Below are 14,788 nucleotides of genomic sequence, written 5' to 3'. Positions count from 1 at the left end.
TAATTATGCTTATCATCATTATTTAATATTATCCCTGGTAAGTCAACTCACTATAGCCATGATTTACTCTTATTTCTTGTATTTGTGCAAACATCAGAAATGTGGCTCACACTTAGTCAATATTCAACCCGCTGCTCCTTTTCTCCTCCACTTCCTTCAACCTAAAGGACCATGATGCTAGAGGACAAGCTGTGCAGCTACTGACAAAGATCACAGCATTTTGTGTGTGTTCATATATATGTGTTTTTGTGTTTGCCACAGTAGTTTTGTGAACTACTGATTTGAATTCATAATGTGGGAATAAGAGCAAGACATTCATCTTCAAGCAGTTTCTCTGAACAATTCCTCGGCTTCTTTTATGACAAATGGATACACTCTAAATGTTGGGGCGGGGGCTTGCCTCCTTTGACTCTGGATCTTATTTATTATTAAAACACCAGAAGAAAACTTAGAAATAAAAAAACTGCAACGTAGAGAGATCATCTGGAAAAGGAAAGGGGAAAGATTGAAACGAAAAAAAAAATTAGAGAAGCCGTCTGCTTCTAATTACTTCTCAAACTGGTGACTTAGCTTTTCATCTTGGCAGGTTTCCCTACTTTAGCTCCTGCCCAGGACTGTGTCTGAGAGTCAAGACTAATCAAAGGCACTTGTATGTGGAGGACTGTTGGCCTCTGAAGGAACCGAGCCAGTTCAGGCCAGCCCGCTGCGTTTTCTCTCCTTTACTCCTTTTCTTTTCTTTTCCCTCTCCCTCTCCCTTCTCTTCCTGTCTGTTTCAGGAGTGAAGGATTGGGGCATTCCTTCAAGCCACTTTACTTCAGCTTTCTGTGGGATTTAAACATGCACACTGAGGTTTTGGTACAGTCCATGTTAGTGCCGTTCTTTCTGATCCTTCTCTCTTTCATTGAGGACTCTTTGTTGCAGTCGGTGAGGTGAGTTTCCACACAGCTTTGGGGTTTTTTTGTTGTTTTTCTTGTTTATTTTAGGATAGTTTGGAGAGCGAGAAGGAAAAGGGAGGTGCAGACTTGCTGACAAAGGCGACACTTAAAGAGTGCAATGTGGGAAAGTTTAGGAAAGTCTATTCCTATAGTTTACTCTTATAGTTTTATTCTTTCCTGTGCAGTTTTCTTTATGCCACTTTACTTGCCATCATAATGCTGCATGTGTCTCGGATTCTGTCGTCTAACATTGGATGCAAACTTTTTTTCTGTTTTGTTTTACTTTCTTTTTGCACAGTTCAGCTTTACATTCTTTTGCAGTTGAGCTTATTGTGAGGGGAAAAAAAACTCCAGTTTAAAAGGATTTGCTGTGGGATCAGTTTATAGCAACAAGCAAAATCAAAATAATGAGGAAAAGCCAGAAACAGAAAAGGGTAATTGCAATGAATATTATTTTGTATCAGAGCTTTTACTTGTTTTTGCCAAAACAACGAACATTGAAGTTTAAACCTCAAATACAAACTGTAAATGGAAACAAAAGTACATCAAGTCAGTCACTGAAACTGGATACAGTAACGAATATAAGACTCATTTCTGTTTACTTTGCTACTCTAAAGTCGAGCCCTGGTTAGCAGAACTGTAAATATTTAACGATGACATAAAGTTGTGGGTGTTTACTCTTTAGCAGGTGCACCGTGCCTCTGTAGTGATTACATTGCATATGTAGTGTACAGGGGATATTTATTGAACAGCTGCAGCTAACCCACACATGCATTACAGAAAGTAACAGCTACTGGGAATCTAGGTAGTTGCAATATTTTCTTCAGTTTTTCCAATGTACATTTGAATAATTTGTGTTTTATTTGTTTGCCAGTTATGTCATCATATTGACCTAGCAGTGTTAAAAAAAAGTGTAAAAATGCTAAGCAACAAAGTTATAACCTCAATTCTGTAAGCACAGCCAAGGAGTGCTATGCAATATCCATATTATGCTCAGCCCACACAATATCCTTAGAGCACATGGATTAAGGTTGTAGAGCTCCACCTGTAGTCATAAAACTATGGTAACGCTATATCAGCTTTATTTTTTAATCGGCACCTTTCTCTCTAAAAGGCCTTTAAGAGGAGCCCCTGTGGAACAACAAGTCACATGATGCCCATGGGGCTCATAGGCTTTTTTTTTCCATACTCGATGATGCAAAAAATGTTTCCTAATATGACTCAAATGTAATAAAACTAAGCCATGGAACTGAAAACACATCTTTGAAGATAGTCTAGAAATGGGAAATGGACTGAGTACTCACTTCTCAGATATTTTGTGCTATTATTGAAAGCTTTAAAAGTTTAAAAAGCTAAACAGTGTAGTGCAATGTACTACCAACCTTTTAAAAAAAAAAAATGAATCAGCTGCTGCTGCTTAGAGAGAAACTACATCTCATGAATTATCTATGGCGGTCGTGGCTCAAGAGTTGGGAGGTCGCCTTGTAATCGGAAGGTTGCCAGTTCGAGCCCCGTTGTGTTCTTGGGCACTTCTACTTCACTTCAACTTCACCCGTTGCCTACTGGTGGTGGTCAGAGGGCCCGGTGGTGCCAGTGTCCTCGCCTCTGTCAGTGCGCCCCAGGGTGGCTGTGGCTACAGTGTAGCATGCCATCACGAGGGTGGATGACTGGATGTGTAAAGCACTTTGGGGTCCTTAAGGACTAGTAACGCGCTATACAAATACAGGCCATTTACTATCTGACAGACAGGACATAGTATGTGAGATTTGGTGATGTACATTACCGTTCACCCTTTGTATGAGCCCTGATCATGCTATCTACAGAAATACTGAGATGATTCGGCAATGGTTGGCTGTATTAGTACAGAGGTGATTTTTTTATTATCTATTATCTTTTTTTTTTTTAAGTGGTGTGGGGGAAAATGTATGCTTCAGAATGTGAATAAGATATAAGATAATAAGATATGGTGATTGACTTCAGAAGGAGGAGGATGGCTACACACCTGTATTCATATAAAGGAGCAGTACAAGTTGTGAACAGGCTGAATAGGAAGATCAACGCTGAGGATTCATACAAGAAGAAACAGGCTCTATTTACTATTTACTTTCAGTGTTTGCAGCTAAATGATTTTCTATCACTAAGTTGTAGTAAGTGCAGTTTACCTTGCTGTGGTCTGCTGGAGAAGCACCATGAAAGCAGGTGACACCAACAGACTGAATAAAGTGTTTTTGAAGACTGTGTCTGTGATTAGCTACAAACTGGACACCTCTGACACAGTGGTGGAGAGGAAGTCTCTGAACAAACTGTTATCTATGATGGATAATCCTGAGTTGGGAGCATAAAATTGTTTGAAATTTCTTGGTATGCTGAAGCATTAAGCATTCCTTTCACTGGAATTAAGGAGCTGAGCCCAACTTCTGAAAAACACTCCAACACCATAATCCCCCCCTCACCAAACTTCACCCTTGGCTTAGTGCAGATAGACAAGTACAGTTCTCCTGGCAACTGCCAAACCCAGAATCATCCAGTGGATTGCCAGATGGAGAAGTGTGAGTCGTCGCTCTAGAAAACACGGTTGTAGAGTCCAGTTGTGGCGTGCTTTCCAACACTAGTTTGGGCACTTTGCATTGTGCTTGGTGATGTAAGGCTTGGATGCAGCTGCTCAGCCATGGAAACCTTGGCATCCCCTGATAGTGCACTGTGAGTTTACATGGCCTACTGCTTTGTGGGTGAATAGCTGTCGCTTCCACTTTGTTATAATACCACTAACTGTGGAATATTTAGTAGTGGGGAAATTTCACAACTCAACTAGTTGCACAGATGGCATCCTATCACAGTACCACTCTGAAATTCACTGAGCTCCTGAGAGTGACGCATTCTTTCACAAATGTTTGTAGAAGCAATTCTCATACTTAGGTACTTGATTTTATACACCTGTGGCCATGAAAGTGATTGAAACACCAAAATTCAATGATGTGGATGGGTGAGTGAATACTTTTGGCAAGGTTTTGGTGCTCAGAGCAATTTGCCCAATTTCTTTGAAGAAGTGGTAAGAAGTGATGGCCAGTCCAATGTCTTTCTTCAGTCAGTTAATTAAAACTGTACATTTTGCAGTTTTTATTTTCTTGGATAGCCAAGAAAGTTACTACTGTCCCCTGGAGACATAGTAACAAGGAGAAAAAAAAACAGTTAAACAAAACCCAAGTTAAAACCAAGGAAAGTCCAAAATTCTAATGTGGAGCAAGTTAGACTCTCTTCACCAAGCATTAATTTTATGAATTGGAATGTTATTTTACTATTTTGTGGAATTCTGGTTGTATTCTTGGGAGGTACTCTACAGAACAAAAGCCAGGCATTAACCAGATCTATCACTGATCAGCTGAACTGGACGAAGTAACACAATCCAAAAAGGTCATTTGAATGTCATGCTGCCGTAAAATAAATAAAAAAATGAATAAATGTAATCAGATACATTTCAGTTCATTGCATCGTGTGGCTGAGCTCTGTGATCAGGCTTAAAAGGGCCATTACTGATTAAAGTCTGTGTGAAATGGGGCTTGTATAACCTCCCCGTGACACTCAGGACAATCACATTCTGTATTTAATTTTAATAGAAGGGTCAAGAACACTTGAGCTGTTGATTTTTGGAAATGTGTTCAGTTTTCAAACGCGGACATCTGGCCAATATCAAGAGAGGGCAGGGATTTAAAAAAGAATGCCAGACGGCATCCAAGTGAAACAAATCTCACTCAGAAACGCTTTAGGGTAAAACTCAGAAAACAGCTCCTAGAGTGTGTTAAATGAAAAGTGCATTTGTGTCTGTACGTTTGGGTTTATTTGAATTTATTAGCTGTGCATGTGGTCATGTGTGTGTTTCCAAGGCGTTTGTTATTACTTGATAAAGACTCAAATATATGGGCTGTGTGTTACATTCTTCCCACTTTTGTTTTCTTAGACTTCTTTCTTCCAAGCCATTGCACCGAAAGCTACATGTGTTAAGTCCTACCGCGCATACCAAATATCTTGAATAGGTCTCTTTATATGTTTAAAAAGAGACGCTGATGCATGACTGAGGAAATATGTCTTTTCGATTTGGATTTGCAACAAAAACAGGTGTGAACACACTTAAACTTTAAGCTCATAATAAAAGTTGTGGAAAATCTGATCTTTCTTTTTCCCAGCCAGGTGGGTGGTGTTTGCAAGCTGTCCACAGAGTCATCCTTGCGCCGCTGCCGGACGCCTGATGGTAAGATTTGCAGCGGAAGGGGAAAATGTAACTGCGGCATTTGCATCTGTGAGGCCATAGAACCCGGGAAGTTCTTCGGTCCGCGCTGCGAGTGCCACGACTGGGTCTGTGCTACATATAATGGGAAAACCTGCAACGGTGCGTATGATCCTGTCCTCATTCCTAAGGTCTCAAATGTTGCTATTTTGCCAAAACTACTGGCATCTCAGAGACAGGCACAGGCACAGCATCTCTTTTGGCACATGTTTCAGTGCATTATTTGATACAGCAATAGTGAAACTTGTCTCAGTTGTCACTATTAGACACTTAGATGGGAAGATTTGGAGTCACATTTTAACGCACACTACATTTACTGATACCTAACACAGTTATATGGGTTTCTATAACAGTAAAAAGTCTGTTGTTTTTTTTTCACATGATCTGAATTCTAGGGACATGCTGCACATATTTTACCTCTTAGATATGGTTGTTAGTGATGGTTCAGTAAGCGATGCAACAGAACTCTTCACTGTGGGCTTACATCAGAGGAGTTTGGCAAATAAACTGTGCACCTGAAGTGCAGTGTTTGCTCCAGCCAGGTGCAGGAAGAATGGAAACCGTAATCATCAAAATGTCTTTCATTTTATTTTTTTGGCTTTAATAGGCATTAATATTCATTTGATATGAATTTTGTAATTCAGACTTGGAATGTTTTAGGGTATTTTTGTTTCACCTGTATTTCAGAGTCAGAAGGGTGCAATATTGTGTAATTGACAGCCCACATTGTCTTGGCAGTACTTCAAAGGGTTTCACTGGTAATAGGCAGCTGGTTGGTTCTCAAATGTTACCAAGGCATTAGCTTTTGTTGGAAGGAACGGCTTTGAACTTACCCTGCTGCTTGAAATTTTATAAGTTCACAGAAAGAACACTTAGAGTGCACCTGTACTCAAGAGCAAGTTAAATCATGGTTGGTGAATAGTTTAAGACATAAAGGCGTAGATATATCAGAAAATATAAAACTGCTATGATTTTACACAGTTGCGTGTTTATTAGCTAAATGTAACTAAAACCGATGCAGTCTGATGTAACATACTATAACAGTGACCAGTGTTACTATTTTTTTGTAACTTTGTGACTAGTTGATGATCATCTTTTACTAATACAGGCAACAACAACTGTGAATTAAATATATGTAATAATAGATTATATCCTGTTTGGGGCATTGTTTTGGATTCATTGGCTGGAACAGTGTTTTGTTTCATTCTAACTGCTCAGAGTAGTTGTTTTGTAGTAGACCCATGTTGTGCTTAAAGTTTGTTGTGCTCTGTCCAAATGTATTACGTTAGGTTTATAATATCTAGCTGATTTGATTCTCACAATGTTAAACTATATCACAGGGCTATTGTACTGGCCTACATTAGCTGTGAACAAACTTGCAAAATAAACAGGCAAACACTTTAGACAATATGTTCACGTAAACTCAATTTGCAATCTGTTACCAAGGCTTAATATGCATTTATCATATGTGGTACTTTGGAGGGTATGAGAAATGTTGGCTCCTCAATGGCAATGGAGGGAAAAACAGTTCTCATCTTTTTTTGTGCATTGTCCTCTTTGGCCACTGTTCTATGAATGTCAAGGTTTAATGGAGATATGTGTGCACGCAGACCAGTTCTAAAGAAGATATATATCCGTGTGTGTGGGTGTGCTTGCGTGTGAGGGGTAGAGTGATTTATTTGTGTAGACAAATTGGCTGCTGTGAGGAGCTCATTATGGTTCAGCAGTCTGGAGCAAGGCCCTGCTTCAGTCTGATAATGGGGTTTCACTCACTAGTACACAGACTGCCAATGGAACCACACAGCATCAAGAGAAGGATGGATTTTCACACCCGGACAGACAGACACACACACACACACACACACACACACACACACACACACACACACGCACATCCATCATCAGGCTCAGTCTCATATTGTAACACACACACAGCTAGTCATACGCTCACAAAATCATTTGCCCATGGAGCAGGTCATAGAAAACACATTTAAAGCACACTGAGAAGAAGATTTGCCCCCAAAGCACCCACCTAACCTCTCTACCCACAATGTCCCATGCAGCATGGGCCTGTCGTCAAAGACTGATCCCCAAGTTCCATCTGCAGCCTTATCTGCCTTTCACAACCACCCATTGATAAGATCCAAATAGATTTTTCTCCAAAGGGATAAAGTGTATCCTCTTTTTCTTTTCCAAAACCATAAGCTTTGCTGGCACCTAGATGTTATTTTAGCTTGGACCTGGTTCAATTTCTCTCAGTCATAGCAACAAGTCAAGCCGGATGGTGGTTATGGGGATACAGTTAGGCATGATAGTGATATATTTAAATTCTTGGTTGAAATATTGTACACTGATTTGTTATGACATGCCTAGGAGTTATAATATCTTGTTCATTTTTTGGAGCCTCACATGGAAAATATTATGTTTTCAACACAGTTTTAAAATGAGATCCCTTTTTGGGTTGCTTTTCATAACCTTTGTTGTATTAGTTTCTTTTGATTGACATATAAGCCAACTTAGCATGAAGATTTAGATTTAAATATAATATGCCTGTCTGTGTAGCCTATTCGTAATATACCCGGAAGTGTCAAAGTTATTTTCACCCAGTGCGTACTGATGTTATAAAATGTCCAAGATCATTTTACACAGAGAGCAATTAAATCATTGCTCTCTATTTATACTTTATTGTCAGTATGAAAGTGTAATTATTGTCTTAATTGTCTTAATTATGTCTTGGTCCTGAGTTTTCAAATCCAGGGTTTTGAGTTTAGGTTTTCTTTTTTATTTATTTTGGGGGTTTTGTGGAGTCTTACTTTATATTCTTTGACTTATGCGTCATTGTTCTTATACTTTTAGTTTGGATTCATGGTTGAGATTTGTGCTTCTTACTTTTGAAGCCTAGTTTCTGTTAGTGTGTACTGATTATTGTAGCCGTACCACTGTCTCTTCGCCAGTGGCTACCCCACCATTAGTCACTTAAAGTCGCCGAATGCTATTGGCTTCCTGTGATGTCTGCTCACCACATTACTATGAATCACTTCCATTGCGGATGGAACTTAAGTTTAGCTTTTTTACTTCCTGTTTTAATTTCTTAGTCATTGTCTCCCATGTCTTGCTCGACGTTTACCTCCTCCTTTTATGTTTATTCCTTAATTGTGTTCAATTATATCTAGTTACCTGTTACCACTTCCCCGATTGGCCTCATGTGCGTAAATGTGCATCTTTTTGTCTCCCTGCATGCTACCTGCCTCTTGTTATAGTCAATTTGTCAGCTCTCCATGGACTGACAACATGTTTTTTCTTTCTTTGTGTATATAAAAAGATGTACAAATGTCTTATCAGTTTCAAAATTGCTTCAAAATCATACGTGTGAAACCGGCTTCTTCCATGACAGGATTATATTGTGTGCAAGATTTTTATTTTTATTTTATTACAGCATGCTTTAAATAAGCCAAATTTCATGATATGCCATGTCACTTAAACCAGGGAAGAAAATTAGCTGTCCTGTTGCGTATTACTATTGTATACAAAATATTATCATATATATAACTGTCATACATTCTACCAAAATATAAAAGGCGTTTTTTAACAGACAAAAAAAATAAATCTGATAACACTGGAGCTTTTGCTGAATAACAGTTGAATTTGTAGCTAGAAGTCCAATAAAACATTGATGCTGTCATTTGTTTTTCCTCCCACAGACATCCCATCCTATTTTATAGTAGAGCAAGGACGATGATCTGGAATAACATCTGTTCACCAACTGTTCAAAAACGTGTTATTTCACTCAGCTGTTTGTTTTTCAACTGTGCTTAAATTTTCCTGCTCTGACTCCATGTCCTCATTTTAAAATAAGCTGCAGTACATGAAAACATGACCTTTGATAAGTTCCAAAAGTGCTAACTCTGATTTGTCTGGTTCAAGCGTTTATGTTCATTCTCAGGTTATGTAATAACACTCTTGTTATAAGAAACAAAGGTCAACGTGGCAAAGCTTCCATAATCTTTTTCACATGTTTTTTGTCTTTTTCTCCTCTGTTGATGACTCATTTGAAAACTTTGTGTCCCTAGCTTTCTGGCACGGGCTCTCACGCTTGCTTTCCATGTTTGTGCTGATCTGAGAAGGGGAGGCATAAGTTGAATGTTGGATCTGATTTCAACATTAAGTCTTTTAAACATAGTGCTTTTGATAATAGTTTGTAGTCTGCACAGGGGCGTTCTTCCAATAGGACATGCCTAAAACACCCCATGTGTCCCTTTTGATGCGGAAAATATTGGTTCTACACTGAGCATGTCCTAAATGACTAAGGCTACATTCACACTGCAGGTCTTAATGATTTTTTAATCAAATCCGATTTTTTTTGTCTGGTTGTTCACACTACAAATAAAATGTGACATCAAACTCTAGTGTGAATGGTTCACGGCCCTCAAAGCAGCCCACATGCGCAAAAGAAGACGTCACACTCAACGTGCTCTGTTTATGGAAGTAAAAATGGCGGCTACAGAGCTAGCAGGTGTTGTTGCAGCAGTCTATCAATTTCTGCACAGTCGTAACCGTCAGAACTTTGACAAATTAATTAGAGAATGAAGGACTCTGAGAAAAAAGAGAGCCCGTGCTTTAACAATGGCTTTGTTTGGAGCAGTGGCTGCTACCTCCGTGCAGAGGTATATATGGATGCTTTCTCGTTTGTCTTCTCAGGCGGTGATAATTGGTGTCTGTCTTGTGTCAGTGACGTAAAAGACGGATTTAATGTGACATGACCTTTCAAACAGCAGTCGCGTTCTAAAACATCAGATATGTATCGGATTCAGTACCACATACGAAAGTGACCTAGGTCGGATTTGAAAATATCAGATTTGTGCCGTTCACACTGTCATACCATGATCAGATATGGGTCACATAGGGTCAAAAAAGTCGGATTTGATGCGCTTTTGCCTGCAATGTGAACATACCCTAAGTTTCTCAACCTATCTCAAAGGGAGAGCCCAGCCATCCTTTCTAGGAGGATCACATCCATAGCGAAGAGAAGTTATCCTGAGGCCACCAAAGTAGAAACCCTTCACCAATTCCTTCCAGTCACATTCCTCTAGGTGTCGTTATTGCCCATGTGAGCACTGAAGTACCCCACCAGGGCAATTGAATCCCCAGAGGCACCTTCAAGCACTTCCCCAGGGACTTCAATAAGACTGGGAACACTGAACTGTTGTTTTGCACATAAGCACAAACAACAGTCAGAACCCATTTCCCAACCCAAATGTGCAAGGAAGCAACCTTTCGTCCACTTGGGAAAAGTCTAAAGTGCAGTACAGGGACAGAACTGGGAGGATACAAGTATACCTCATTAAGTCTGCTGCTTATAATCAAGTGCAGCTCTGGAGTGGTATAGAGTCCAGCCACACAACAGGAGACTGGTTTCAGAACCCAAGCTTTTTGTTGGGGCAAGTACAACTATATCACGCTGGTACTTCTCAACCTCAAACACTAGCTCAGGCTGCTTTTCCATAAGAGAATTGACATTCTATGTTACCAAAGCCAGATTTGTCGGGTTGACAGCACTTCTGCCCCAAACACTTTCCCATTCACAAAGTACAAACCCCTTACAGACCCTCCAGATGAGGGTTGACCCCCATGTTTTTCTTTTGGGCTAAGACCCAGTCACAAGTAGCTCTACTATGCACAGGGTGGGGCCCCAGTAACCCTATCCTAAGCAGGGTAGCCATATCCCATGATTTATCCTTCATCATACATTTTCCCCCCTGAATCTCTCTTAGTCTGGACTCAGGATCAATTTTCCTTGGGAGTCCCAATGGGGAAATGGCCCTGATAACATAGTTCCCACGCAAACCCCTCCGCTATAATAAAGTTCGTGGAGAGGTCCATGGGGAGACTGCCATTACAAATAAAAGTAATCTAATAGGTGTTTAGTTCCTTAGATAGAGTAAATAGAACATTTGGCATGCTCTGGTCATAGCTGAGAAATTTTAGCAGAACAGGCAGTGGCAAGGAAATAATGGCAGATGAGACAGCTGCCCATTCTTTGTTTAAAGGTGTGACAAATTAGCTGCTAGATGCAGGTGCAAGCTGTGCTAATCTGTATCACCTATGTAAAGTAAGAAAAACCTGGACTTCCAACAAGACTTTTCTTTTAGGAGAAGCAGTATTTTTGTTTGTTTGTGCTTTATACCTTTGGAGAAGAAATTACAGCACATGACAGGATATGTAAATAACACATAAGCTCTTTAGTAAACATTTTAGAGCCATGAATTCAGGACCAATTGATGCAAATCCTCCCTCAATTTTGTAATTTTATTTCACTTGGTTGATCAGATATACAGGGTGGACAATGGTGTTAGTGTTATCCCAGAGGAAAAAAGGAGGAAAAAATGGAGGTGGGGGGAACAAACCATAAAAATGTTGCTTTATTGTTTCCTTGTTAATTGAAATGTTAAATAGCAGATTGAGAGTTTTGGAGACAAAGTTATAGAGGCATGTTTAACATGGTTTGGACATGTGCAGAGGATGAATAGCGGATATGTTGGATAAAGAATCTTGAAGCTGAGGCTCCCAGGCATGAAGAAGGTAAACCTCAGAGAAGGTTCACAGATGTAGTTAACGAGGACATGCAGAGAATTGGAGTGACAGCAGAGGAATAGGATGAGATGAAGTAAATGAACCACTGCTGTGACCCTTAAAGGGAGCAGCTAAAAGAAGAAGAAGGAGATGAAATGTTAAGTAGTGTTAAACTATTACATCAGGATGGGACCTACTGCATCTTAATTAAAGCATAATGACTCATTTATTTGGATTTGTCATCATCAAATATTCTTGATTCAAGTGGACTTACTGCAACAACAGACAAAATCATTACTCATATACCTCTGGCAACAACTACAGGCCACTAATGTGGACTAAGGCAGAGAGCCAACTACATCTGCAGTCAGATCAATTTATAACTTTGTGACTCTGGCAGACTTTATCATATGCGTGTCATTCTCACCCTATTTCAAAGGAGCTAAAATTCAGAGGTGTAAGCATAAGATTAAAAGCCTGTTTCCCCCAGTGGATGTCAAAACACATTTTGACTCCCCACCTTTCTTTTTTCTTCCTTTCACTGTCTCTCAGGCCTTGGATTTTAAAAGCCTCTGTTCTTTCACTCTGCACTGCGCCCTTTTGCCCCCTATCAGAGCCAGAGAATATCCCACCCAAGGAGTTTTAATGTCAGCGCCACATATGGTATCGGTTTAGACAGTACTGCTCCAAATCACACACCTTTAGATAAACTTTCACTGTCAGTAGCACATAAGCTTGTGTGTCTTCCAATACAGGCACATTTCAGGGAGCAGTATAAACTGTAATAGTTGCTTAAGCCCAACTGAACAATCATGTCAGTTGTCTGCCTATACCATCTGATGCTAGCTAGGTTTAAAAAAAAACAAACTTCAAATCTGTCTCTGATGCTGTGACTTTTGGATGGTAGGGTGAGTATTTGGCATAAATAACATGAAAACATGAATCCAACCTGCCTTGAATCAGCATTTCAAGCTGCTCGTGGTGTGTTGGCGTGGGGGATAATTCCTTGATACAGGTTCCAAATCAACACCATGGCTTATTTGAACATTGTTGCTGATCATAACGATCCCTGTATGAGTTTACTCATCATCTCAGACTGGTTTCTTGAACATTACAATGAGTCCACTGTACTTAAAGGGCCTCTGCGGTCATCAGATTTCAATCCAATGGAGCACCTTTAGGATTTGGTGAGCTGGGATAATTGGTATCATGGAAACGATCTATAACAACTATGTGATGCTATCACGTCAATACCCAGATCTCTCAGAAATGTTTCGAGCACATTGTCGTGAAGGTAAAAGGGGTTCCAAAGCTGTCTTAGCAAGGTGTGCCTAATAAAGTTATTAGGTTTTTTTCTGTTGATTTCCCAGAGAAAGAGAAAAAACAAAACAACGGGCTAGAGTGGATCGCAGTCCTTAGAGTCCATTAAATTGTTCATCCCTGTATTTTTTTTCCTAGTACATATTTTGATGCGCTTTCACTAAGATATTCTGAGCTTTGCTGGGCACTGTGCCTGTGTTGTGAGTCACCTAATGATTCCAGCCTGGGCTGCAGGAAGAAAAAGCCACTTAAGCCTGTCCAAGTTTCCTAGTAAAAGTCAGTTATGATTGGGACCCATTAAGATTCCCAGCACTTCACGCTGTCAGAACAAGTGTTTTTCTCGGTTGCTGTGATCCTGCTTACATTGGGTTTTCAAAAATTCTTTAACAAAGGTATTATGAAGTTGGCAATATTTTCAATGAATGATCAGGTTGGGTAGTGTAAAGGGATGAAAGCAGGAAGCAGTTCCTTGCTCCAAGTACTGCACTCACACATAATTAGTTATTACCTGAGACAGGTGTCTCCTGGAACTGTTCCACAAAACACAAGTTGACGTGCTGTCGTTTCATGCGCCACAGGCCACAGGGAGAGAAAAGCAAGGTGGAATAATTACTCGGTGAAATCACTAGCATGTACTGAAGAACACAATAGAAACAAAGGATGTGAGCAAATGCTAATTGGAGAAAAAAACATGTATGTAAAAAATGAACCCAGAGAAAGTCAATTCTTGCATGTAATGTTTGGCTAGGATTACAGTTTTGCGTATAATTGAAACTGCATGAAAAGCATGAATTGTAAAAGATCTGTTTTCTACTAATCTAACTTGAAATACTTGAAAAAAAGCAGACCTATCATTATGCATGAACAAGTTAAATCCTAAACCTGAAATGAGCTTGCTGCATGAGTCACCATCCTATCCTCATCAGCAATTAATTATGCCAGCACTATATCACCTGTTATTACTGCCATTGATGGTGGAAGAGGTGCACCCACACTTTGCAAGCCTCATTGGATATACCTGTGCACTGATCGGGACCTTATTGGCTGAGTATGTGTGTCTGTCTGTGAAGCGTAGGAGGGACCCTGACACCCTCATACCACAGAGAATTACTGCTCAGGAAGCACTAGAAAAGATAAACTGTCGACAGACAGGCACCTTCCCACCCACATAAATTTTGGCCTACCAGACAAAGAGGGACGTTTTATATGTCAGAGTGATTGTCGAGGGGGAGATTAACGGGGGCTAGTGGGTGGCATTAACTTTGTAATAGTCTACAGAATTAAGCTGGAAGGTGTTTAATCTAATTCTGTCTTATAACTATTGTGCTCCAGTTCCCATATGCAAAAAGTATGTGATAAATCCAGAAAAAAAGAGTCTCTACAATTACAGTATGCGTATAGTTCTTCATGAATATGCGCCAAATGTACACAAATCAGTAAAATCACATTAAACGAGACTGTAAGACAGCATTTTTTAATGCAATAGCAATTCAAGAATCACTAATTATTGTAGATAACACTTTAGAATAACTTTCACTAATAAATCATTAGGCGATACGTATGTGACAGCTGATTTACTGTGGACAAATCACAAAATATCATCATTTTAATTCTTACAGTAAAATTGCCAACGCTTAAACGAACACAGCGCGGTGAGTCAATAATTATTATTTAGTCGTCA

General features: G+C 39.7%; 1 protein-coding gene across 6 annotated transcripts in view; it reads left to right on the top strand.

Moving 5' to 3' along the window:
- The first annotated feature begins 500 nt into the window (after positions 1-500).
- The window catches only part of itgbl1 (integrin, beta-like 1), a 50,625-nt gene continuing 36,337 nt past the window's right edge, over positions 501-14,788 (top strand). For 2 of the 6 annotated variants that reach the window (XR_006054519.1, XM_042221817.1), the window contains exons 1-2: positions 501-929; positions 5,117-5,319. Coding sequence is in view for 4 of the 6 variants with exons in the window: in XM_042221817.1 (XP_042077751.1) it covers positions 838-929; positions 5,117-5,319 (295 nt within the window). In the remaining 2 variants the exon portion in view is untranslated. Of the gene's footprint in view, positions 930-5,116; positions 5,320-14,788 lie in introns of those variants that run through there. The other 4 variants (XR_006054520.1, XM_042221816.1, XM_005935810.3 and 1 more) reach the window with 4 other exon arrangements.

This window comes from Haplochromis burtoni, unplaced genomic scaffold, assembly GCF_018398535.1.
Source record: "Haplochromis burtoni strain Fernald_Lab_line unplaced genomic scaffold, NCSU_Asbu1 Contig_75, whole genome shotgun sequence".
NCBI classification, from domain to species: Eukaryota; Metazoa; Chordata; class Actinopteri; order Cichliformes; family Cichlidae; genus Haplochromis; species Haplochromis burtoni.
The sequence above is the reverse complement of the archived record's forward strand: the minus strand, read 5'-3'. Positions and strand labels throughout refer to the sequence as shown.